Source organism: Xyrauchen texanus, chromosome 30 (genome assembly GCF_025860055.1).
Source record: "Xyrauchen texanus isolate HMW12.3.18 chromosome 30, RBS_HiC_50CHRs, whole genome shotgun sequence".
Taxonomy (NCBI): domain Eukaryota; kingdom Metazoa; phylum Chordata; class Actinopteri; order Cypriniformes; family Catostomidae; genus Xyrauchen; species Xyrauchen texanus.
This window is the reverse complement of record NC_068305.1, coordinates 5,245,363-5,272,996: the sequence shown is the minus strand read 5'-3', so window position 1 is coordinate 5,272,996 and position 27,634 is coordinate 5,245,363. Positions and strand designations below refer to the sequence as shown.

The 27,634-nt window shown below is 38.1% G+C and overlaps 1 protein-coding gene across 2 annotated transcripts in view; it reads left to right on the top strand.

Moving 5' to 3' along the window:
- cebpz (CCAAT enhancer binding protein zeta) overlaps positions 1-21,889 on the top strand; it is a 166,103-nt gene extending 144,214 nt beyond the window's left edge. Inside the window, exons 13-15 of one of the 2 annotated variants that reach the window (XM_052098572.1) lie at positions 4,820-4,887; positions 7,688-7,769; positions 19,877-21,889. In XM_052098572.1, coding sequence (XP_051954532.1) covers positions 4,820-4,887; positions 7,688-7,769; positions 19,877-20,028 — 302 coding nt within the window. In that variant the 3' untranslated portion in view covers positions 20,029-21,889. The remainder of the gene's footprint in view (positions 1-4,819; positions 4,888-7,687; positions 7,770-19,876) is intronic. The other variant, XM_052098571.1, reaches the window with a different exon arrangement.
- The last annotated feature ends 5,745 nt before the right edge of the window (positions 21,890-27,634 follow it).

The window sequence follows — 27,634 nt, the reverse complement described above, 5'->3', positions numbered from 1 at the left end:
GGATGAGTCTACACGTATTTGTGTTTATCCCAGCTTTTGGCTGTTTGGAGATTTTTTTACAGATTATTTTCTGTTGTGTAATTCTGTCTCACAAAATTTGTATAGAAGCACCAGACTTGAGCAATCTGATGTCAAAGTTGTCCCGGGGCTCTCGTAGGCGTACATGGACTGTTTGAGTTTAGAGGGATGGACGTCGGTTGGCAATGTTGTGCACGGGGTTAATTCGCACTTTTTTCTTTTTTTTATTTATTTATTTATTTATTTATTTTGATTCTGAGGGAAGTTTTTTGTTGCTCTATTGTTGGAATGTGGTCTTTATAAAAAAAACTTTGACATCTATTTTTTGTTAATATGAGGGGATTGTCTCTCTCCACGTAGAATGTGAATGGGTTGGGACACCCAATAAAAAGGAACGTCATTTCTTATTTTTTTCAATGTAAGATACATGATAGTGTTTCTTCAAAGTGTTTCTTTCCCTGCAGGAAGAGATGAGAGATGGACATGTTTTCTTTAGTGCTGGCTCAAGTAGGAGCAGAGGAGTCATTACATTGATAAGTAAACATCTACAATTCAAATGTCTCAAACAGATTAAAGATAAGTTAGGAAGAGTCATTATTGTTTTAGCAGAAATTCAAGAAATTAGGCTTTTTTTTAAATAGATCTTGAAGGGATGTTGCAAGCCTCTGCCACCCCTCATGATCGAATATTGTGAGGAGACTTTAATCTTTTGATGGACTCAGTCCTTGATCATAGTAATGCATAAGAGTGTAAGCCCCCTAGAGCAACACTGGATGCATTTGACAGGATATGTAAAAAATCTTGGTCTTACAGATATTTGGAGACTTTTGAACTCATCTGGAACTCATCATTTTTTTTTATCATCAGTCCATAAAATGTATTGTAGAATAGATTATTTTTTTTATATATATATATATATATATATATATATATATACACACACACTCACCTAAAGGATTATTAGGAACACCATACTAATACTGTGTTTGACCCCCTTTCGCCTTCAGAACTGTTTTAATTCTACGTGGCATTGATTCAACAAGGTGCTGAAAGCATTCTTTTGAAATGTTGGCCCATATTGATAGGATAGCATCTTGCAGTTGATGGAGATTTGTGGGATGCACATCCAGGGCACGAAGCTCCCGTTCCACCACATCCCAAAGATGCTCTATTGGGTTGAGATCTGGTGACTGTGGGGGCCATTTTAGTATAGTGAACTCATTGTCATGTTCAAGAAACCAATTTGAAATGATTCAAGCTTTGTGACATGGTGCATTATCCTGCTGGAAGTAGCCATTAGAGGATGGGTACATGGTGGCCATAAAGGGATGGACATGGTCAGAAACAATGCTCAGGTAGGCCGTGGCATTTAAACAATGCCCAATTGGCACTAAGGGGCCTAAAGTGTGCCAAGAAAACATCCCCCACACCATTACACCACCACCACCAGCCCGCAGAGTGATGGATCCATGTTCTCATTCTGTTTACGCCAAATTCTGACTCTACCATCTGAATGTCTCAACAGAAATCGAGACTCATCAGACCAGGCAACATTTTTCCAGTCTTCATCTGTCCAATTTTGGTGAGCTCTTGCAAATTGTAGCCTCTCTTTCCTATTTGTAGTGGAGATGAGTGTTACCCAGTGGGGTCTTCTGCTGTTGTAGCCCATCCGCCTCAAGGTTGTGCGTGTTGTGGCTTCACAAATGCTTTGCTGCATACCTCGGTTGTAACGAGTGGTTATTTCAGGCAAAGTTGCTCTTCTAACAGCTTGAATCAGTCGGCCCATTCTCCTCTGACCTCTAGCATCAACAAGGCATTTTCACCCACAGGACTGCCGCATACTGGATGTTTTTACCTTTTCACACCATTCTTTGTAAACCCTAGAAATGGTTGTGCGTGAAAATCCCAGTAACTGAGCAGATTGTGAAATACTCAGACCGGCCCGTCTGGCACCAACAACCATGCCACGCTCAAAATTGCTTAAATCACCTTTCTTTCCCATTCTGATATTCAGTTTGGAGTTCTGGAGATTGTCTTGACCAGGACCACACCCCTAAATGCATTGAAGCAACTGCCATGTGATTGGTTGATTAGATAATTGCATTAATGAGAAATTGAAAAGGTGTTCCTAATAATCCTTTAGGTGAGTGTATATGTGTGTGTGTGTGTGTGTGTGTGTATATATATATATATATATATATATATATATTATACAATACATTTTATGGACTGATGATAAAAAAATGATGAGTTCCAGATGAGTCTCCAAATATCTGTAATATATATACGCCGTAATTTCTGGACTATAAGCCGCAACTTTTTTCCCACGCCTTGAACCTCGCGGCTTATACAATGACGTGGCTAATATATGGATTTTTCCCGCTTTCAAATTTTATAAAAAAAAAAAAAAAACATTCTGTGACGTGCTTTTTGGCGGCGTGAAGCTTTCATTAGACCAGTGAAATTGCCGAACGGGTTAAGGTCAAAACAACTTTTTTTGTTTACTGTTTAGATTAAATCGAGCGCGCTCAAACTTCCCATCATTCTGATTACGGTAGTAATTTTGTCACCCTCACCATGGCAAAGACATGGAGAAACGCATATGATGCTGCTTTCAAGTTGAAGGCGATTGATCTGGCTGCTGCACGGGAGCTTGGTCTTAATGAGTCGATGATAAGACGTTGGAAACAGCAGCGTGAGGAATTGACTCAGTGCAAAAAGACAACTAAATCTGAGGCTATACTCCGACACCGAAGGAGATGACTTCAGTGGTTTCAGTGCACAGGACGAGGAAGATGGTGACCAATGACTTTCTTGGTAGGCTACTGTTTACTGCAAATGTTTTATTACAAGCCGTGTGTGGCAGCGGCCGGGGGCGTGGTCAAGCGCCCGTCCGGGAGAGAAAAGCTGTAAGGGCGCTTACACCTGCGCTAAATTATGTCTAACACCGGTGTCTAATTTCAAGTGCCCTGCTTCACGTGTCCTCCTTGGGAAAACTGCCACACGGGCACCAGGAAAACTTCAGCAGGGCACTTGACGTTCCAGGTAAGGCTTTTAATGGCCACAGCAATGTTTACAATCAATTTTATAAAGTTTCTCAATTCTTCTATGCGCCAACACTAGACTGACGTGTGTCACTTTCTCAGCTCTGTGGCTGCGGCCTTTTTATGCCGCTCTCCCAATGCTTACTGAAATTAGACACCGGTGTTAGACATAATTTAGCTCAGGTGTAAGCGACCTCACCGCTTTTCTCTCCCGGACGGGCACTTGACCACGCCCCCGCTGCCACACCGTGTTTCGTTAAAGCCTGAGTAAAGTTCATTTGTTTCAATGTACCGGTAGGCACCTGCGGCTTATAGACAGGTGCGGCTTATTTATGTTCAAAATAATATTTTATTTAAAAATCAGTGGGTGCGGCTTATATTCAACGCTCAATAGTCCGGAAATTACGGTAAATAAATATGTATATCGCCTCATTTAATCTGTTGTGGATTGCTCAATTGGAAACATCTTAGTCTCAGATCACTCCCTGGTGAGTTTAGAGGTGTTGCCACATACGGAGAAAAATAAATCGTATAGTTGGCACTTTAATGTATCCCTTTTGCAAAATCCTGAATTTCAACAAATATTAAAGGCCGAAATCAATGTTTATATGGAGACCAACTGGTCCTCGGTATCCTTTGTGGGCGTGGCTTGGGAGGCACTTAAGGTGGTTCTTAGGGGTCAGATCATACAGTTTGCCTCATTCATAAAAAAAAATCCAAAGCACAATCTCATGGAATTGGAAGGGAATATTAAGTGATGAAGCAAAGCTGAAGCGCAGAATGTCGTCTGATATTCTCAGAGAATTGACCCGATTTGAAATTTGGGCTGCATGATAATGGTTAAAAATAATAGTTTTGAATAATTTGATACATTTTAATCACTATTATTTTGTCATATGATTTAAAAAAAAAAAAAAGGGGGGACTGCTCAGTTTGGACAAAATAATAATCACTGATGCAACTGCTTAGATATCAATTCTAAAAAGAAAAAACGAATTAGATTAAACAGCAGCTCTCATGTTGAACAATGTCTTAAAGCTAAAAATTGATTGGTGATTCCCTTTGACTAAAATTAGGTCATGCTTTGCCCATGCTTTACTGCCGATAGAAGGAAGAACGGAAGGAAGACTGTGTTCTTTCTGTGTGTAGCTGAGTTGAGTTAAGTGAACAGCTTTGTGTTCCCCCTCCCAAGCATTGGTAAAATGTTCTCATCTCCTCCTAGGTCCACAAAAGCCTGGTCCCTTCAGTTTAATTTGATTTGTTTAGAAAATTATAATGGTCAAACATATTTTGAACGATATACATCATTATACATCATGATCTCTCATGTGTTTTTGCCTAAAACAAATTTACTGGAAATTACAATTAGCCTTAATAAGAGTGGAAACCCTGATTTGTAGGTGGTTTGAATTTTTATTTTTTTTGTCTCCGTCTGATCGATCAGATTGGATTTCATGCGTTTTTTGTTTTTGTATTTTTATTTTATTTTTTTAATTGCAGCTTGAATAATCAGTCTAAACATGCTGTGTGAACAAAGCCATAGTTTTCATTAAATTGGTCTTAAAATCTTAATGGGCTTCATGTTCTTTGTGCAAAATATATAAATTTTTTCTTTTTGATTTTGGGGCAAAAATGTACCTGAACATGTTTTTGTGTGAATCGCAGTTTTTTTTTTTTGTGTGTGCGTGGTGGTGTTTTTGCCTATAAACTGAATTTCTTGTCCTTTTTTGCATGTGTGATTGCCCATCATCCTAAAGACTCACTACCAGGAAGGAAGAAAAAAAGAAAAACCGATGATCAAGCAGTGTTTGCATCAGCAGAGGAGGTATGTGATTTATGAGGATATTCAATTATTTTCCTGGGTGAGTAATGCTCTTTGGTGGAGGCTGACGTATACAGACATTTCATGCATGTTTATTAAAGAATTGTCCTTGAAAATCAAACAAATGTGAAAGAAAGTAGGGTACCCGGTTTCTGCACTGCACTCCACTGTTAAAATCAGTTTATTTATTTTTTCGTCATTCATTTTGCATAAAATTTGGCATTTTCTCGTGGGCAGAGAAAGAGATTGAAGATCTGTTAAAATTAAAACTGATGCGCTAGTTTTCTTTAATGCAGTGTATTGCTTTTTCTTTTTCAATCATGGACAGACAGATGGCAGGCAGTATTTTGGAATTATCTGTGGGGGGGTAAATACCAGAATCTTTTCTGCCGCAAACACGGGAGAGAGAGAAGCGATCCCACTGAAAGAATTATTTTCACAATGAAATGAAGGCTAAGTCCAAAAACATATACATTGTGGGTAACCGCTTCAGAATCAAAGCAAATACTAAAGTTCAGCTAAAGATTGGAATGAAAAACGATGTTGAGTAGATAAAATAGGCCTATTTTTTTTATATAATTTTTGATAGTCATTTTTGATTATCTATCATAAATATGGATAACGTTTGATGGAAAAACCTTGACATTAACTAGAAGATCCATGACCCAGGGATTACGTATGCTGGTTCCAGGCATTATGTGAAAAGAACTAGATTTTGCTTTGATGAACCTAATGGCTTTAAAATAAAAGTAATAAAGATTAGGAATGGGGGAAAAGTACTTTTTTTTTTTATTATTTATTTATTTATTTTAATTGTGATCATTTGAACAATCCCGATAATGACGTTAGTGTTAGGAGTAAAGTTAATTTGACTCATTACGTTTCATTTGTTTTAAAGGTGGGATCCATGCAATCAATTTGTCATTGAATAATGTGACTTTTAATTACCTTTCTGTTCTTTACAGTCAGTTGTTGATCAAAATTAAAAAAATTTACTGTTTTAGCACGTATCAGTGTAAATACTTTTTTTTTTTTTTTTAAAGTACAAATTATGCATTTAATCAATAAACATATAATAAAACATATGTATGCAATAAATTCAATTTCAAGATATTTTTATTGATGGAATACATGGAATTGGTACATTTTTAAAAACCTAAAATGACAAATAAACAAACTAACATATTTTGTACTTAAAAAAGTTAGAAGGTCCCCTGTATAATTAACAGCATTAGCTGAGAAAGAATTTCTTTCATATGTAACTTAAATATACCCATATTAATTTAAATAAAATCTGAATCGAGAGCTTGTGAATTGACGCAGGAATTCATTATCAATACCCAGCCCTAAAGGGATGTGAATAGATCAAACCAATACTGATTAAGTACGATCTATATTAAAGATAATGTTAAATTATATTTATTCTTTGGTACACATCTTTGGTTTTGTGTCAGTGAAGGGGTACTTGAGCCTTACTGGTTCTTATGGCAAAAAAGGATGGGAAACACTGATGTACAGCATCTGAGAAATGTTGTCCATTACTGCAGAAAATGGTTTGAAATCATTCCTAAATTTGTGTAAAATAACAATACTTGTTTGCAAAAATACACTTCCAGTTGAAGTCTATGGGCAGGGTTAGACAATATAGCTAAGCGGCATGGGTAGCTCAGCATGCAAAGATGCTGACTACCACTTTTGGATTCACGAGTTGGAATCCAGGGTGTGCTGAGTGACTCCAGCCAGGCTTCCTAAGCAACCAATTGTCCCAGTTGATAGGATACATTGAGTAACGTGACTTCCTCGTGATCACTATGTCATTGTTCTCGCTCTCTGGGGCGTGGGGTGAGTTGTGCATGGAGACTGTGGAGAATAGTGTGAGCCTCCACACACGGCAAGTCTCAGCGGCAATGCTCAGCAAAGCCACGTGATAAGATGTACGGGCTGACTGCCTCAGAAGCGGAGGCAACTGAAATTGAGTCCGCCACCAGGACTGAGGTGGGATACTGCACCAACACGAGGAATTAGAGTACATTGGGAATTGGGCATGCCAAATTGGGGAGATATAGCCCAATATAGCTTAAAAAAAAAGAGACAAAATTAAAATGTCTGTCTAAACGCTCTCATATTAATAAGTCGTGACACAAGGAGTGAGTGTGAAGGTAGTCTACTGGCATGATCTGGGGCATCGGGCCAGATCTGGCCAGCTCTAGAAATGTGATGGCCAATTAAGAAGTACATTTTAAATTTGCAATGTTTATGATGTTGCTTGGTTTTATTTTGTCAACAAAATACAGAATGCAAATATCGTCCAGCCCATCTGTGGAGAGATAATGCTGTCATGTCTATAATGTCTTTAAGTCCCCATTGAGCCATTTAAATTAAAAACATGATTGAGAATAAATATATGTTTTTTTTTATGCCCCCAGCACTGTAATAAATTTTTAAAATATATGGTCATCAAACTTGATCAAAAAGATAAGTCAAGTAATTTTTATTTGTATAACGCTTTTCACAACACACATCGTTTCAAAGCAGCTTTACAGGAAATTATGCCTTAACAAAAACAAAAATTAAACTGTAATAGCTATAATGTCTTACAGTGATTATTGTGTAATTTGAATAAATATGATTGTAAAATATGTGTAAAAATGTAATAATTAGTGAGCAAACTGAAGGCGACTCTCACTTCTAACACTTCCAACATAAATGATGTTAGCGTAAAGTAAATTTTAAAAAATAAAATGTTTTGGCTGAACTATATAAGAATCTTCAACGTACTGATGATAAATTTCTTTTTTAACAGTTTGGGTGTTTGCTGGATGAAAATGCAACCTCTAAGTGTGATAACAGCAGCATGAATGCCATGGCCAATGCGGACAAAGCTGGTGAGTGCTGATTATAGATGTGCTGTTGGAAGAATGTGTCAAGTTGTTAGAAATGTATTTGTTACTTTAGTTACGTTAGTTCTACTAAATATTTAATGACTAGGGTAGCTCAGCGAGTATTGTATATAGTATATAGTAAATATATAGTAAACTAAATATTTAATGACCAGGGTAGCTCAGCGAGTATTGACGCTGACTACCACCCCAGGAGTCGCGAGTTCAAATCCAGGGTGTGCTGAGTGACTCCAGCCGGGTCTCCTAATCAACCAAATTCAAAACCTGTAGTAGCACTATCAGTTCAAAATTTGACATTTTACCAGCTAATAACTTGAAATGTATAGTTTACACACATAATACACTTATCTTCGAATTTGTCTGCTTGTGACTGTTGTGGCAAAAACAATTATTAAACAAATATGCATCAAGATAAGACACATCGGGATCCAAATGATATTTTAAAAGATAGTTTATTCTTTTAAAAGAGGTTTGTTCACAAAAGTATCGCAACAACTACCTCGCAATAGGAACAGGACCTAACTCACACAGAAAACACATGGCCTATTTATACCCCCCTGTCCTCAAAGTCCCTTCCGTAATTTTCCACTCATCCCAGTTAAACCAGATTTAGCTGGTTTTAAAAATACCAGTGGCTCTTCTAAGCCCCCCTGGGTTTTACTGTCCTTACATCTGTGAGGTCATCAAAAGGCCATATAAACGCTATCTTGTCCTGAAGACAGTGGCCCTTTGTTGAGTTTCATTGAGTTTCAGTGAAACTCAACAAAGTTTTGTAAAAGTTACATAGTGTAGCTATAAACACATACACATGGATGATAGACAACAGCACATAGGGAGATTTCAGGATTACAGCTTTAAATATGTAGAATTTTATGTTAACAGGGTATATATTATGTATGAACAGGTAATTATAAGACGGAGATAAGAGAACCAAAACAATTTAAGAGGGACTGACAAGAATGTGATATAAACATGTTGAGTAATTAATGTCATGTACCAAATAAATAGCAAAGCAAATTTAGAAGGCCTATCAAAGGCCTAAGTGATACACAACCCCTGCAGAATCTGCAAGATACTTGTCATTATAAAAAAATTCAAAATTCAAAGCAGCTTTCAGAAAAGTATTCTGTAACAGAAAATTATGCTGTCATGTCTATAATGTTTTAAGTCCCCATTGAGCCATTTAAATTAAAAACATGATTGAGAATAAATATTTTTTTTTTTATGCCCCCAGTGAGCAAGTAAAAGGCAACTATGGCAAGGAACCCAAAACTCCATAAGATGTTAGTTAGAGGGACAAAAAAAACATTTTCTTTAAAAAAGGTCTTTAAAGTCCATGTCTAATTGATTGCAGAAGTGCATGTAGATGCAGTGGCGATTGTTTTTTATTTGGCTGAAGAAGGCTTTAGTTTATTGTCTATTTATTACATTTTCAAATAGTTTGGTCCATCCTATGACCAAGATATTTTAGGCAATATTTTTTACTTGATTTTTTTTTTTTATTGCACTGCATCTACATAAGTGAGGTGTGCCTTGCAGTCCTGATGGAAGCTTGTGGCAGTTGATCCTTAGTCCGGTGCAGACAGTGGCCTGTGAAGTATCCCTTGTTGTACGGCTGGATTTGCAGCAGTTTATCCTCTGTGAAATTCATCGTAATAGATTAAAGTGATTCAGACAGTGATTATCAAAGCAACAAGGTGGGAGTGGAACATCGAGCTGGACCACATCTGGCCGGCTCTGGGATAAGACAGGGAAACAAATAGAATAATGTTAGCAAAGATGCCATTCAGTTTAAAGCAGAGTTATAGCTTATAAGAAGTGTATCCGGTTCTGGCAGACTTGACTAATGCAGCATAACTATGGGTTGAGGGATAAATTGGGTGTATGCCGGGCTGAAGAGATGAGTTTTTGGTCTACACTTAATTGAAGAGCATGTGTCTGTGTCTCAAACAATGCTTGGAAGGCTATTCCATATCTTAGCTGTAGGGATGCAAATTCTTTTAATCAGTTCACCACCAGCATTAATCGGTTACTGGTTAACCGATAAGCCATGAATCAAACAAGTGAACAAACAAGCATGACAAAGGTCTATACTGGATGAAAAAAAACAGGCTCACATGACAGATGTGAATATTTAGCAATAGTTATTACATCGAAATTTGATTAACCAACCATATATTTCTTAACAAAAATATTTTTAAAGTATCACTTGCACGCCAAATTAACCTGTGTGGTGATTGAGGTGATTGTTGACTTTTGGCAGTTTATCAATGGAAGAATAAAAACAGCCAACCTACCCACAAATTGTGCTGTTGAACAATCCTATTAATTTTTGTTTGAAAAAAATATATATACACCGATCAGCCTCAAGAATAAAACCACCTGCCTAATATTGTGTAGGTCCCCCTCGTGCCGCCAAGATAGCGAGATGAGATTCTTCTCACTACAGTTGTACAGAGCAGTTATCTAAGTTACATAGACTTTGTTAGTTCAAACCAGTCTGACCATTTGTTGGAAACTCAGAAACGAAGACCACGAGACTCAGAGTACGTTTTCAGCAGAATTCTTTATTGAGAATGTGCTGTGTGGCACTGCAGTCATCAAGTCTAAAACAATGAGCAATACTTTGTAGTTTTAAAGATATTTAGGGGGCTGTCCTTCCATGAGAAGACAAAGCACTCAGTTGATGAATGTAAGTAAAGTGTACTAAGGAAGTAAGCAGTTGTAGGAACCCTCCCCAGAACCTCCACTTAGCAACTCTGTTTAACCCTCTGGGGTCTGAGGGTGTTTTGGGCCCTGGAGAAGTTTTGACATGCCTTGACATTTGCGCTTTTGTGCTTTTTTCAGTTGCTTAAAAACATATTAATGGCTAAAGTCTGATAACACTGTATTCAGCACAAACTGGGCTAAAATAATATGTGAGCAACATGTGTGTACATGTTTGTATTTTTGAGAAAATAACATTTATGCATGGTTTTTGAAAACACTAAATTTTTAAGTCATTGAAATAAGGCCATATAACACATACTATACATTTGTCCACAAGTCTTTTGAGAACTGGATCTCGTAGCCTAGAATTTTTGCTACAAAATGAAGTGAAAACCATCCTGGTCACTCATTCTTACAAAACAATTTAGTCATTTAACTTTTGTAAGACACTTTTAGTGTTAGGTCATGTGCGAGGAGGCGTGAATTATCATGAATATTGATGTCATTCACACCTGAGGAGACAAAGACCCCTCCTCTGCGCCCATCACTGAGGAATGTGACCAAAAGAGAATGAATGTGAGGAGACCTAATGATCAAAATCAAGTTAAAAGAATTAATCGGACTATACATTAAGACATTACTTGATTTTAGACCTACACTACCGTTTAAAATAAGTCTCTTCTGCTCACCAAGACTGCATGTACTTGATCCAAAATACAGTAAAAACAGTGATAGTGTGAACTCTTTTTACAATTTAAAAGAACAGCTTTCTATTGTAATATATTGTAAAATGCTCAAAATGTGATCAAAGCTGAATTTTCAGCATCATTACTGCAGTCTTCATTTTTACGTTATCATTCAGAAATCATTATAATATGCAGATTTTCTAATATGGGGATATTTACATCACATTTGACACATTTACACCCAAACACATATTTGCAAGCACAAGCTTCGTTGATGATAATGAGGCAGCATAAACACTAGTTAATATATTATCTAAACATTCATATTGTTTTATACCATATTACATATCATATTTGTATCATACAGCATACAATTTAAATGCCTGCTTTAGCCAAATGTAACTAAAACTTGCCTATTAGTACATATTTCAAATTTCAATACTCTGAATCCTGGCTGGCAAGTCTGGAAACAGACCCACTAAAAGTAAAACTAAATGACTCATCCGAAATTTTATCCTCAGCTGGATCAAGTCCTGGATTTATCCTTCTGTGGAAAATGTGGACTCTTCCTCATCTCTGTGCCATCTTCCAAACGCGCAGAAAAGTGAATTAACTTGATGTTTTTAAAACACTGTCAGGGGCGTTTTGCAGGTAAACCTTCTCAATGATTAAATTAAATATAAAAGTAGATCTCGGCATCATTGACATACGAGCAAAAGCAACCCAGAGACGAATATGTAAATGTATTTTTTATTTGTGCAATTTAGAAACGTTGAAGTTGGTTAATTTATAATCTCCGCCTTTATTCAGTTTTTTAACTCTTTCCCCGCCAGCGTTTTTAAAAAAAGTTGCCAGCCACCGCCAGGGTTTTTGACGATTTTCGCTAAACTTTAATGGCCCGCAGAATATTTTGTTCCATGAATATATGAAGATGCTATATACCAAAATAAAGATCTGAGCCTGCTTTTAGTAAAAAAAAAACGATTTTATTTTATCTTCATTTGTTCTTTTTTTATTGCCACTTGAACAGAGGTAGGTTTTGTCAAAAACAACATTTCGGACAAAAAGCTGAGAAAAAGGCATTTTTATCAAACAAGTGCTTTAGTATTAGTATGGTGTTCCACTTCACGTTTGAGACGATCGCAGTCTGTTTCTTTGATCAAAGAGTTGCGTACTCTTTCAAAAGAGCATGCGTGCGGGTCTTCCTTACCGTATACCACCTAAAACACGGATACCCGGAAATTTCCGTGTTTGGCGGGGAAGCGTTTTTTCATAAAACCCGGAAAATTCCGTATTTGGCGGGGAAAGAGTTAATGCTTGATAGAAAAGTATCTACATTTGTAGAGCAATATAATATTTTAGGCAATTGCAGAATAGTCTCACTAGTCACAAATACACTTCAGAAAATTGAGTGCACAACTATTTCTGGGCTTAAAAGATACAAAAACCAAATCAATGCAGAACATTGTATCTCAAAAGCAATACAACGTGGCCCCTATGCACTACTTACAGCTCGATGTGGCCCCTTTATCAAGATAGTTAAAAATATGAATAATTACACACATCACCTTTACAAGTTTGTTTCAGGGTTTTACATGAGTAAAAGAAACTGTTATATTTTGACAATGTTATAGTTTCATATGAAATAATCTAAAGGTAGAAATCTATTAGACCTAATTTTATATCAACAGTGGCAGTTGTAGTTAAAGTTTCAAGATGTGTTTCAGCTAGTATTTATTTTTTCATAAATACTATAATTTCTTATTATTACTATTATTTAAGACTAGCTACACTGACCTAACCATGGTAATGAGGAGCCTTTCCTTCTGTGTAATAATGGGATAATAATAATATGTAAATATGCTCTTCAATTTTTAAAAGGGGGGAAGAAAACTTACTGTAGATTTAATATAATTTAAAATAATGTCACTTGATGCATTTCCTTGTACTGGAAAACCATGAACAAAACTATGCAACATAAATGAAATGCATCCCAGGAGACATTAAATACAGGTTACGTTTTTTACTATGGTGGGTCGCCACTTGATTTCCAATGTAAAATCTGTCCTGAAGCAAAACCAGTTGAGAACCACTGAGTTAAAGGTGCAGACAGGAGCAGTCTGGCCTCGCTATCATGCGCCTACGGTATGTTCATTATTATTAGTCATAGGACTTATTATTTATTATTATAATTCTGTTAGCTTTCTTATTTATTCTGTTTATTTTATTTATTTTCAAAAGTGACTTTTTTTTTTACACATACTTCAATTTAAAAAAATGGTTTCAAGTTACAATTCTAAGTGTTTGCTAAAAAAAAATTAATAATAACCCTTCTGTTTTCACTGATAAAAGTAATTGTAATACCGTATACTGTGAAATTTTCTGAGATGGCTATCATACCGTGAAAATCTCATACCATTGCAACTCTAGCTGTCACTATCAATTATTTTGGTAATTGAGTAATATAATGATTATTCTGACAATTTATCGAGTAATTCGAAAAATTATTGAACTCACATAAAGGTTGATTGTAATTTACAATCACTCTTGCGTTAAGGTGCTGCAGTTGCGCTTGTGCTACAAAATGCACAAAATTAAGTATCTGGACATCGTTTCTTATTGGGTAAACATTGTTAATAATTTTACATGCAGAGACTAGCCATTTCTCCCTCAGGTCAGCCAAAGTTTAATATTGCGTTTGTGGGGCTCGAGACACGCAGCTGTCACAGCTTTAAAAGTAGATTCACGTTGAGCTTTGACTGACAGCTTACAGACCTGTGGTTTTATTCAGTAAATAAAGTTTTGATGTGTAAACCCATCGAGTTTTACAGTACCTGTAATAAATTATAAAATATTTATCGGAAGTGGGTAGGGATGGGATGAGACATTGAAATTCAATATGTCGTGAACCAAAACAATTACAAACCATATCAAGGCAAAACTTGATATTTCTAAATTTGAAACACTGTTTTTTGTCCATGTGATCATAAATGTAATGACCCGTCAAACATCATGATCTCTCCATCACTTTATTTTACTCCTAATGCACGTTTTACAGAGTTCACACAAGTGCCTGGATTTAGCTTTTAAAAGAAGTTGAAGTACTGTAATACCTGAAAAATTGTAAAAGCCGACAGAGATTTCTTATTTATATTTGACGGTCACATTAAGCATTATTAGTTCAAAAGACTTACATTTATATCCTGTCCTCTGAGTAACACTTCACTGTAAAATGTAGCAACACCACCTCCTCGACCCTTCAGACAAGGCTCATGTTTATAACAATAACCTGGGGGAGTAGATTCATCTAAACCAATATATTCATCCGGTTTAAGCCAGGTTTCAGTCAAACAGAGCGCATCCAATCTATGATCTTGTAAAGGGATCAATGGAAAGGAGGCGAGAACCGGCTTGACGATATAAATAATATTTTAATGAGAAACTTAAAACAAGGACACAAACACACATGACTGACTTGTCCGTAAACGATCCATTTCTCCCACACGATCCTCTGCAGTCGACCTTTATCCCTCTCGGGAGGCTTGATTAGCCTAATACGGTACCGGGTGTGTAGGATCACGACCCAGCCCCGCCCTCCGCTCTGCCACAGATCTGTAATCATTTCATTGACAATTAGTGCTTTGGTAGAAAGAGATCTAATGTTTAGTAGCCCTATTTTTATATGATGTGTATTTTTTATTTGTTTGTTTTGTTAAAGTTTGACCTTAATCAAAATTTTTTTTAAATGATTTAGTGAGGGTATTGTGTTTGTCAGTTCGGGGAACAGACACAGTCTCTGAGATGTCTAGGTGTTACAGTCTCTGTGTTGTAGTTTTTGTGACCTTTGTGACGTCTCAAGGCAGCTAGCAGACGTTCGAATTAACCAGTTTGTCTGCTTCCTGACCTGGGCCCCAGTTAGTCAATTAATATCATTATTAAGACTATGAGCCTAAAAAAGAGCGGCACCTTCCACGGTGGGATGGAGTCTGTCTCTCTTTAGCAGGTCAGGTCTACCCCAAAAACTTTTCTAATTGTCTATAAATCCTATTTTATTCTTCAGACACCACTCAGACATCCAGCCATTCAGTGACACTAATCTACTATAAACCTCATCACCACGACGAGCAGGGAGGGGACCAGAGCATATTACAGTGTCTGACATAGTTTTTGCAAATTTGCACACCTCTTTAAAATTATCTTTAGTGATCTCCGACTGGCGAAGCTGGACATCGTTAGTGTGGATAACAATTTTAGAAAATCTACGTTTAGCATTAGCCAGCACTTGTAAATTTGATTTGATGTCAGACACTATGGCCCCCGAAATGCAATTAACAATAGTGGCTGGAGTCTCTATTTCCATGTTCCTTACAATAGAATCGCCGATAACAAGGGCTCTTACAAAATGATTCTCAGTGGGTGTATTACTTAGTGGGGAGAATTGATTGGAAACCCTAACAGGAACGGGAGAGTGCTGTCTCTTTGCTGAGTGAGTATGCCGCCGAGACGTCACCCAAATGCCCTGCTGCAGGGGCTCTATAGCCTATACCAAAGTGTGTATGTTGCTCTCTGTACTGCCCGCATCCGAAACAGTATCTACCGGCTGCTCTTTCTCACTGACCTCCACTAGCGTTCGGATGCGAGTCTCTAACTCATTAACCTTCTCCGTCAGCCTGACTAATTCCTTACATTTATCACAAGTGAATCCCTCGCTGCTGACGGAGGAGGCTATTGTAAACGTGACATGCAATACAGGAAGAAATAACATGAGCGGATGCCATGACTTACCGCAAATTGTTGTTTGTTCCTGAGCGGTGAGGGTTTGAGATTGAAGTGAATCCCTCACGCAATTGGTTGTTGTTGTTGTTGTTGGTGGTGGTCGTTCTTGATAAGCGGTGCTTTGAGATCGATGCAATAATCTGTGTACCGCAGAGGAGAAAAAACGGGTGCGCGCTGAAAAATTGCACACAGTTTAATCGCGATAAAAATAGAACGCAGATGCAGGTGGAATATGCACGCAGTTGAATCGCGATAAGAGAATAATACGAGGGGAAACCCGATGGCAGATTTTAAGGATTAAAGGCTGAAAACAGATATATAAGCTATGCTAAAAAAAAACTAGCAGGCTACAAACACAGACTCTAGCTAGGTGCCAGCAGCAACAGGTAAAATACATGCAGATGAAACAGGAGAAAAGCGGAAAAACCTGAAACGCTGTAAAATGACAAAGGATATAACTATGAACGATGACTATAACGATGAACATTTGAGAAAAAGAATAAGCAATAAGCAGGCCACAAACAAACTCTCGTGCAGTGTGCGTGTTACAGTGTCTGACATCGTTTTGCAAGTTCTTTAACATTATCTTTAGTGGTGTCCGACTGGAAAAGCCAGACATAATTAGTGCCTAAATCTAATCTACGTTTAGCATTAGCCAGCACTTGTAAATTTGATCTGATGTCAGACGCTCAAGTCCCGGAAATGTATTTAACAATAGTGGCTTGAGTCTCCATTTCCATGTTCCTTACAATAGAATCACTAATTATTGGGGCTCTTTCATCATGATTCTCAGTCATTGCATCACTGAGTTGGGAGAATCGATTGGAAACCCTAACAGGAATGGGAGTGTGGTGTCGCTTTGCTGAACCCTGCTGCAGGGGCTCTAGATCTGGAACCAAAGTGTGTGTTGCTCGCTGTACTACCTGTATCCGAAACATTATCTGCAGACTTCTCTTTCTCACTGACATGCACTAGTGTTAGGATGCGTGTCTATAACTCATTAACATTCTCCGTCATCCTGAATAATTCCTTACATTGTATCAGAGTTTCTTCATCAAAACCGAATTTAAGATTTTTAGGATTTCATTTCAGGCCTCCTCCTTTAAACAATGCAGTGAATGTTCCTGCCTCCTCCACGTAACCTTACCAACGAGCTTACATCATCCCTCTCATGTGCGTGCGTCACAGAGATGTACGGAAGTGAACAGTCGACAAAAAAAGTTCTTCTAAAAATGGAGTCATGCGGATTATTTTGATGCACCCTAAATATGCATTTTGGACCGTACATTTGGAGTACATTTATTTTGATGCACCCTAAATATGCATTTTGGACCATACATTTGGAGTACATTTACTTGCATTGTTTAAAGGAGGAGGCCTGAAATTAAATCCTAAAAATCTTAAATTCTGTTTTGATGATGAAAGAAACTCGGATACATCTTTGATGGCCTGAGGGTGAGTAAATTATCAGCAAATTTTTATTTATGGGTGACCTATTTCTTTAATACATCCACTAAAAGTATTCCCGAACCCCTAAAGTTCCAAAATATTATAAAGATAATCCCATTATATCATATCAAATGCCTTTTCATCGTCAAGTGAGATGGCAGTGACCAGAGTCTGATCATTCACCACTGACCACATAATATTGATCAGAAGAGCTGCAGCCCCTAATGAACCCCACCTGATCTGTATGTATAAGAGATGTCATAACTTAATCGGTTGGCCAAAATTATTTACAATATTTTATTGTTTAGCCAGATCAGGAAATTATTATATTATATACCATTATTCGGTATATATTCGGTGCTTCAGTTCTGCCTCGGCACTTTTAATATTCCCTTCCAATTCCATAAGTTCTTGTGCTTTGGATTTTTGGTGAATGAGGCATAATGTATGATCCGGTCCCTAAGAACCGCCTTAAGTGCCTCCCAAGCCACTCCCACAGAGGGATACTGAGAACCAGTTGGTCTTTATATAAACATTGATTTCAGACTTTTAACATTTGTTGAAATTCAGGATTTTGCAAAAGAGATATATTAAAGCACCAACTCTGATTTCTTTTTCAAATGTTCTTTTTTGATTCCGTATGTGGCAACACCTATAAACGCACCAGGGCGTGATCTGAGACTAAAATGTTTCCAATTGAGCAATCAACAACAGATGAAATCAGGGGCTTATATATTAATAAAAAAAAATCTATTCTAGAGTAAAAAAGCTCTGATCATCAAAGTTTGTTGTATAAATATTCACAAAAATAAGACTTTGTCCCTAAATTTCAGCTAAAACAATGACACTTCCTAATTTCTCTGTTTACGAATTTGGAATTGAAGATGTTTACTTAACAGTGTAATGACTCCCCTGCTCTGACTTTATCCAGCACTATATAAAAAAAAATGCCCACCCAATATCTTTCCAAAATGTTCAGCTTCCTGTGGGGAAATGTGCATTTCTTGAAGAAACACTATATCAAATTTCTTATGCTTAAGAGGAGAAATAACCTTCCTTCTATTTATGGGGTACCCCAACCCATTCACATTCCACGTGGAGAGAGACAATCCACTCATTTGACATTTTGACATGTAAAAAATATGTATTGTGTGTCAAAAACAGGATTATAAAAAGCACATTCAACATTAGTGCAACAGTCAAACCTCGAGCATTCCCTTGAACCAAACAAACAGAAAAAAGAAAAGCATGTGGATTAACCCCGTGCATGACAGCTCCAAATTCAAACTGTCCATGCACGCCTTCGAGAACCCCCGTGACAACTTTGCTATGGGATTGTTCAAGTCCAGTGTTTCAATACAAATTTTGTGAGACAGAATTACACAGCAAAAGATAATCTATAAAGCAAACTCCAGCCAATAGGCAGAATAAACGGTGCATGGATCTTTATCCATAAAATTGTCCTAAAGGTGTATTATTATACAAATAAACTCCAGCCGCTAGGTGGAACCAGCACAAAAAGAGCATGCAGAATATTCAAACAGTCAAGCAAAAGTGAGCCTGTCCACTCGGCTGCAATGTGAGTACCTCAAGGTGACTTACTCTATTAACTTTATGAAGGACATCGTTTGCTGTGGGCATGTGAATGTTTTACGACCATCCTTAGCATCTATTAACAATTTGGCCTGGAATATCAGTGCAAAGGTGACCTTCCATTGATATAAGAGATTCTTTCCTTAAATCGATCACGTTTCTCTCTTATCGAATTCACAAAGTCTGGGAATGAGAAAATACTTTGGTTCTTCCAAGAAAGCCTTCCTTTACTCACCTCGCATAACACAAGATCTTTATCGGATGATCTTAGAAATTTGGCCAGAATTGATCGGGCCTGTCTCCTGCAGATCGCTGAACCAGAACCCTGTGTGTGAGTTTGCTATGTCAAGCAGACTCCCAAAGAGCCCATCTAGGAAATGCTTCATACTGAGGATTTTGAATTCTTTGACACATTGTCCTCCTAGAACAGTTATGGAATAGAATAGATCGAATCTCACCAGTATATGTCATTAGAAGTGTTAAAACTAGCAAAGCGCACAGAGTTCGCCGTTCATGTGTCCGATCCTTGCATGGCGTCACGTGACCATTACTGCTAAAGTTTTTGCATTTCAGCCTTTTAATTACTTTTTCTTTTTTTTTTTTATCTCCAGACAGTTACACTACTTAGACATTTTTTTTACTTTATTCAAAAATACATTAAAAAGGCACTTCATACAAAAATTGCTTGAATACACTTCTATGATGATTATATTTTCTATGTAGAGCTAAATAGTGTTATGTCATTGACCCCTCATACACAATAATAAGAGATTATTTATCATTCAAACCAGTGTTTAATAGTGTCTTATCTCTCAGTGAAATCTATTTGGCGAAGAAAGTGCAGATTGTGAAGTAAAAAAATTAATTTTCTTCGCACAGATGTGAAGCAGCTAAGGTGGGAAGCTCAACGGGATGAATGGATCCATGGAAGAGATGTTAAAACTCTCCGCAGGAAGAAGGCTATGTTCAACAGGAGAAAGTTTGGAATGGCCAGAAAGCCTAAAAAGACTGAAAAAAAAGTGAAGGGCTGAAACTTATACTCCAGCTTGGTGGACCAGAAATCCTGATCTGCCTCCCTTATGAGATCCCAGACCACTCACTGGACCTGTAATAAACTGGGAAAGAGAGAGCTTGGGTCATGTCCTGTTTCTGTACCATAAAAAAAAATGTTGCCCTAGATTTATAAAGTTGGATCAATGTTTTTTGTTAATGACATGGCTGTATTGGACATGTGCAGAGACATCATCTTTTAAATCATATTTTATTATATATTCTGTTTGGAAATTGTGCTCTCAAATTTTACCATGTTTGGGTGAATTGCACAAAAGTCAACAATCAGTCAAAAGTTTATATACCTTTTGATTGATTTCGACAACATAAATATATATATTTTTTTTTTTTTTACTACAAGCACACCACAAATGTCATGTCCGGATTATTCAACCCCCAATGTCAGGATTTTGCAGAGCATCATTTACGCTTACAACCTCCAATAAAACTTTCCAGGAATGGTTTTAGATGGCCGTGACATCTCTCTAATGTAATTTAACATTCTTTAGGTTGCTGTGCTGACATTACTTCCTTTTAAACCCCACCCAAAACATTTTATAAAATGATCTTATATGCAATATTTGTAATGTTTGCTAATAACTAATCAGTTAAGCTTAACATATACAGTTTTGTTTGGCAGATGTTCATAAAAGAATCAGCCTTATCTACTGTTGCATTATGGCAAGTTTGAGATTAACATACAAATAAGTTTATCAGTTAATATCTAATGTGCTGCTTTGTCATTTATCAAGTAGGCCTATATTTTTCTGATTTCTGTAGTAATTCTAAATTCAGTTTTTCAACGCCTGCTTATGCATATGTGTTGTGACAGTAATTTTACAGTCTCTTTTTTTGCTGTGACTGCCCCTTAAATGTTTACTTGGGTGCATGAGGTATTTTCTATGCCATGTGAATCAGTCAATTTTAAGACATAATATACAATCATACAGTATATGTACACCTACTTATTCATGTGATTATCTAATCAGCCAATCGTGCGGCTGCAGTGCATAAAATCAAGAATTTATGGGTCAGGAGCTTTAGTTAATGTTCATATCAGAATGGGGGATAAAAGCAGTAGACCACATCGGGTTCCACTTCTGTTAACCAAGAACAGAAAGCTGAGGCTGCTGTGGGCACAAGCCCACGAAAACTGGATGGTTAAAAACTGGGAAAATATAGCCCGGTTTGATGAATCTCAGTTTCTGCAGAGGTACACAGGTGGTAGAACTACTGCAGCTTTCAAAGTTTTTGGCTTACAGAACTGGAACCCAATGTGGACTTCTGCTGTTGTAGCCCATTCGCCCTGAGGTTTGACATGTCGTGCATTTGGAGATGCTATTCTGCTTACCACAGTTGTGCAGAGTGGTTATCTGAGTTACCGTAGCCTTTCTGTCAGCTCTGCATTTCCGTCCGAAGAACTGTTGCTCGCTGGATGTTTTTGGCAACGTTCTTCGTCAACTCTAAAGACTGTTGTGCTTAAAAATCCCTGGAGATTAGCACTTACAGAAATACTCAAACCAGCCCATCTGGCACCAACAATGATGTCACGGTCCAAATCACTGAGATCACATTTTCCCCATTATGATTGTTGATTTGAACATTAACTGAAGCTCCTGACCCATATCTGCATGATTTTTTAACATGACCAAGTGAACCTAATAAAGTGATCAATGAGTGTGTGTGTGTGTGTGTGTGTGCATGCATGCATGCATGTGTATGCATGCATGCATGTGTATGTATGTATATGTGTGTATATATGTATGTATGTGTATATATATATATGTATGTATGTATATACACTCACCTAAAGGATTATTAGGAACACCTGTTCAATTTGTCATTAATGCAATTATCTAATCAACCAATCACATGGCAGTTGCTTCAATGCATTTAGGGGTGTGGTCCTGGTCAAGACAATCTCCTGAACTCCAAACTGAATGTCATTGGAAAGAAAGGTGATTTAAGCAATTTTGAGCGTGGCATGGTTGTTGGTGCCAGACGGGCCAGTCTGAGTATTTCACAATCTGCTCAGTTACTGGGATTTTCACGCACAACCATTTCTAGGGTTTACAAAGAATGGTGTGAAAAGGGAAAAACATCCAGTATGTGGCAGTCCTGTGGGCGAAAATGCCTTGTTGATGCTAGAGGTCAGAGGAGAATGGGCCGACTGATTCAAGCTGATAGAAGAGCAACTTTGCCTGAAATAACCACTCGTTACAACCGAGGTATGCAGCAAAGCATTTGTGAAGCTACAACACGCACAACCTTGAGGCGGATGGGCTACAACAGCAGAAGACCCCACCAGGTAACACTCATCTCCACTACAAATAGGAAAAAGAGGCTACAATCTGCAAGAGTCTCGATTTCTGTTGAGACATTCAGATGGTAGAGTCAGAATTTGGTGTAAACAGAATGAGAACATGGATCCATCATGCCTTGTTACTACTGTGCAGGCTGGTGGTGGTGGTGGTGTAATGGTGTGGGGGATATTTTCTTGGCACGCTTTAGGCCCTTAGTGCCAATTGGGCATCATTTAAATGCCACAGCCTACCTGAGCATTGTTTCTGACCATGTCCATCCCTTTATGGCCACCATGTACCCATCCTGATGGCTACTTCCAGCAGGATAATGCACCATGTCACAAAGCTCGAATCATTTCAAATTGGTTTCTTGAACATGACAATGAGTTCACTGTACTAAAATGGCCCCCACAGTCACCATATCTCAACCCAATAGAGCATCTTTGGGATGTGGTGGAACGGGAGCTTCGTGCATTGGATGTGCATCCCACAAATCTCCATCAACTGCAAGATGCTATCCTATCAATAAGGGCCAACATTTCTAAAGAATGCTTTCAGCACCTTGTTGAATCAATGCCACGTAGAATTAAGGCAGTTCTGAAGACGAAAGGGGGTCAATCACAGTATTAGTATGGTGTTCCTAATAATCCTTTAGGTGAGTGTATATGCATGTATGTATACGTATACATATATACATATATGTGTATGTGTGTATATATATACGTATGTATATATTTGTGTATATGTACAAATGACTTGCCAAAACTAGTTTGCTAATATTAAATCTGTGGAGAGGTTAAAAAATGAGTTTCAATTACTTCAACTTAAGTGTATGTAATCTTCTGACTTCAACTATATACGTATATAGTTGAAGTAATTGAAACTCATTTTTTAACCTCTCCACAGATTTAATATTAGCAAACTATAGTTTTGGCAAGTCATTTAGAAAATTTACTTTGTGCATGAAAAGTAATTTTTCGAACAATAGTTTACAGACAGGTTGTTTTACTTTTTTTGACTATATGACAATTCCAGTAGGTCAGAAGTTTACATACACTAAGTTAACTGTGCCTTTAAGCACAGAAATTCCAGAAAATTATGTTATGCCTTTAGACAAATAGCTTCTGATAGGAGGTGTACTGAATTGCAGGGGTACCTGTTGGCCTATTTTAAGGCATACTTTCAAACTTAGTGCCTCTTTGCTTGACATCATGGGAAAATCAAAAGAAATCAGCCAAGACCTCAGAAAACAAATCTGGATCTCCACTAGTCTGTTACATCATTGGGAGCAATTTCTAAATGCTTGAAGGTACCATGTTCATCTGTACAAACAATAGTACGCAAGTATAAACACCATGGTACCACTCAGGAAGGAAACACATTTGGTCTCCTAGAAGACCTTGTGAAGATTCTGGAGGAACAGGGTAGACAAGTATCTATATCCACAGTAAAATTAGTCCTATATTGACATGACCTGAATGGCTGCTCAAGGAAGAAGTCACTGCTCCAAAACTGCAATAAAAAGCCAGACTACAGTTTGCAAGTGTACATGGTGATGATGGTTTATCACCATACCAACCATGAAGCATGGGGGTGGCAGCATCTGGAGGTGCTTTAAAGCAGCAGGGACTGGTGCACATCACAAAATAGATGGCATTATGGGGAAGGAGATGTACAGAGCATCCAGAAAGTTTTCACAGCGCTTCACTTTTTGGTAACACTTTAGAATACTTAATGCATAACTAATAAGGAATTACTGCAGAACTAATAGGTAATCTTCATTAACACTTAAGTCACTACTATTAACTACTAAGGAAGATGTGTTAACTAATCAGTATGTAATAGCATTTTATAGTTGTGTTAAGTAACAATTAGCTAATCAATAACTATTGAATTCAGTCATGCCTCCTGATGAACTACTTTTAATTATCTACTAATTCAGTGTCAGGAGAAATAACTACTAATGAACAGTCGATTAATTACAATTACAATAATATCATAACAATTAGCCATTAAAATATTCAGGTTGTGGCCCTTCTAATGTTATTATTACTATGGAAATGCAATATGCATTTTGTGGAATTACTACACTCCCAAAATGAGTCATTACAGTGAATTTAGTAGTTTTGGCCTGTAAATCAACAACGGAATGGAACCCCATCCACACTATAAGTGACTAGCCAACTTACCTCAGGCAGGTTTATGATTTATATACAGTATAGTGTATTACCACATAATTATGAGGGAATTACTTACAACCTGGAACAGTATTCTAAAGTGAAAATACAAGGAACCCATGATTATTTAATACAGAATTACCAGATAATCATTCATTAATGGGGTTCCCTGTATTTTCACTTTAGAATACTGTTCCAGGTTGTAAGTAATTCCCTCATAATTATGTGGTAATACTTTATGAATTACTCAGGGGTTCCCTGCATGTTCCCTCCCCTCAGTCATTGCCTTACATACAGGAATAATTTACCCAAATGTAATGTGATATGTGCTGAGGAAAACAAGAGACACACACACTATACTGTATATAAATCATAAAGCTGCCTGAGGTAAGTTGGCTGGTCACTTATAGTGGGGATGGGGTTCCATTCCGTTGTTGATTTCTGGTAATTGACCATACAGGACAAAACTACTAAATTCGCTGTAATGACTCATTTTGGGAGTGTAGTAATTCCACGAAATGCGTATTGCATTTCCATAGTAATAATAACATTAGAAGTAAGGAAGTAGAAAGGGCCACAACCTGAATCTTGTAATGGCTTGTAATGTGTGTTATGATATTATTGTAATTGTAATTAATCGACTGTTCATTAGTAGTTACTCAGTAGTTATTTCTCCTGACGCTGAATTAGTAGATAATTAAAAGTAGTTCATCAGGAGGCATGACTGAATTCAATAGTTATTGATTAGCTAATTGTTACTTAACACAACTATAAAATGCTATTACATACTGATTAGTTAACACATCTTCCTTAGTAGTTAATAGTAGTGACTTAAGTGTTAATGAAGAATTACCTATTAGTTCTGCAGTAATTCCTTATTAGTTATGCATTAAGTAAGATACAGTATTCTAAAGTGTTACCAATTCGTTTTTTTGTGTGTGCGGGACAGTGTGTCCATGTGTGTGCGGGACAGTGTGTCCGTGTGTATGCGGGACAGTGTGTCCATGTGTGTGTATGCGGGACTGTGTGTGTGTGACAGTGTGTCCGTGTGTGTGTGTGTGTGACAGTGTGTCCGTGTGTGTGTATGCGGGACAGTGTCTCCATGTGTGTGTATGAGGGACACTGTGTCCGTGTGTGTGTATGCGGGACAGTGTGTCCGTGTGTGTATGCGGGACAGTGTGTCCATGTTTGTGTATGCGGGACAGTGTGTCCATGCAGTGTTTGTATAACGGGGATATATATGTTTTTTCCTTTTTTTTTGTTTTCAGTAGTGTTGTGTAGTTCTGTAGCTGGTCGCTGTTAAATGTGTTTTAATAAAGTATAGGGAGAGAGATCTTGATGTGTGTGTCTTTTTCTTACAATTCCACTGCAACCTGTTTCTTCTGTACAAGTCACCCAGTGGTTTTAGAGGTCACTTTTCCTTTTTACTTCTTTGTCCCTCTCTCAAGGTTAATGCCTACAAAGTGCCTGAAAGTGTCATGAAACGCACAACATTTTAATGCAGGTTTTAGCTTTTGAGGCATATAATCAATTTTTTGGATTGGAAGTTTTCCTACCACCATATAATATTAGTTGACTCAACAGATATAAAACATATCTACATATATAAATGGCAGGTTTTGATGTTTTTAGAATTCAACCTTTACCTTTGAATAAACTCCAATGCACACATCACCTTTTCTTGGTACTCAAGTTTGAATAGGTAGTACTCTGCAAATAGTGTGGCAAGGCCAGACAGGAAGGTGGGTACAGGAAGTGCCCTCACACACAACCTCGCCTTCAATGCTCAGCATCCAGTGCCCAGTAGCCAAGATGTCTCCTGAAACAATCAATACCACACATGACACCAGTTATTTTTATCCATGCCATTTCATTTTTATCTTCAATCTTTTGACATTTAAATTTATTTTAATATTTATTAAATGAGTGAACCGATTCTTTTAAACGTCTAGGTTACGTATGTAACCTCCGTTCCCCGATGGAGGGAACGAGACGTTGTGTCAGAGAAGCGACAATAGGGGTCTCTCTTGAGCGCCGATATATACCTCTGTTCTATGAAAAAAGGCCAATGAGAAGTTGGCAGATGGTATTTGCATATCCCGCCCCTTAAATACATAAGGGTATTTAAGCGGGGCAAATACGAGAGTTCATTCAGGATTTTATAGAAATAGTCCAGCCACAACAGTGGCTCGGCTCAGCGACGTGGCGGGGAAGACACAACGTCTCATTCCCTCCATCGGGGAACGGAGGTTACATACATAACCTAGACGTTCCCCTTCTGTCGCTCTCTCCACGTTGTGTCGGAGAAGCGACACTAGGGGTCCCACTTCAATCATGCCATGCACTGAGCCGTGTACTTGAACTGCTGATACAGGAGCGGGCAGGTATTCTTACGTGCAAACGCGACTGGTGGTATCAGGCTGCACGTACCCTTCCCCAATGCCCCATTAAAGTCATCAGAATCCTTCTGGTTACCCTAGTGAGGGGAACAAGGTGATGCTTGCCAACCTGGGAACGGGCCAAGCCTGGCTGGGCCTCTTTTCTCTCTATGTTTCTCGCATAGAGCAATTACAGCCGGGGCCCTTACATGCATTAAGGGAAGGGGGTCTTACCCCGTTTCCTATTCTTTCAGGGGGAGAAGACCCTGCGGAGACTACCCTGCAGGGGAGGTAAACGTAGCGAATACATCACATGGCCGTTTAGGTCCTATGTGGGAAAGTTGGCGCGGTGGTAGATCCAGCCTCGTAGAGGGGGGAAGCTACAGCACGGCGACCGAGGCAGCTGGAACTGCCTAAGGGAGACACGGGGGTCTGCTCGTGAGGGGACAGTACCGTGGAATAACACACATGGGGAGTCTGAACAGGAGGCCTTAACCTGTGGAGCACCTATTCCAGTATAGGGTAGATAGACCCGTAGTGGCTTGGGTCGGCGAGCTCCTCCGCTGAACTGAACCGAAAAGTGCTAGGGAGGAATCAACCAGGGATCCGAGAGACGGGTCTCCTGGGAACAAAGGCGCACTATTTTACCTCGGCTGAGGGAAAGGGCGCTAGGCGCAAGTGATTCATCCGGCCAGTTTGTCAGCGTGTTAGCGAGTTCTACGGGCTCAA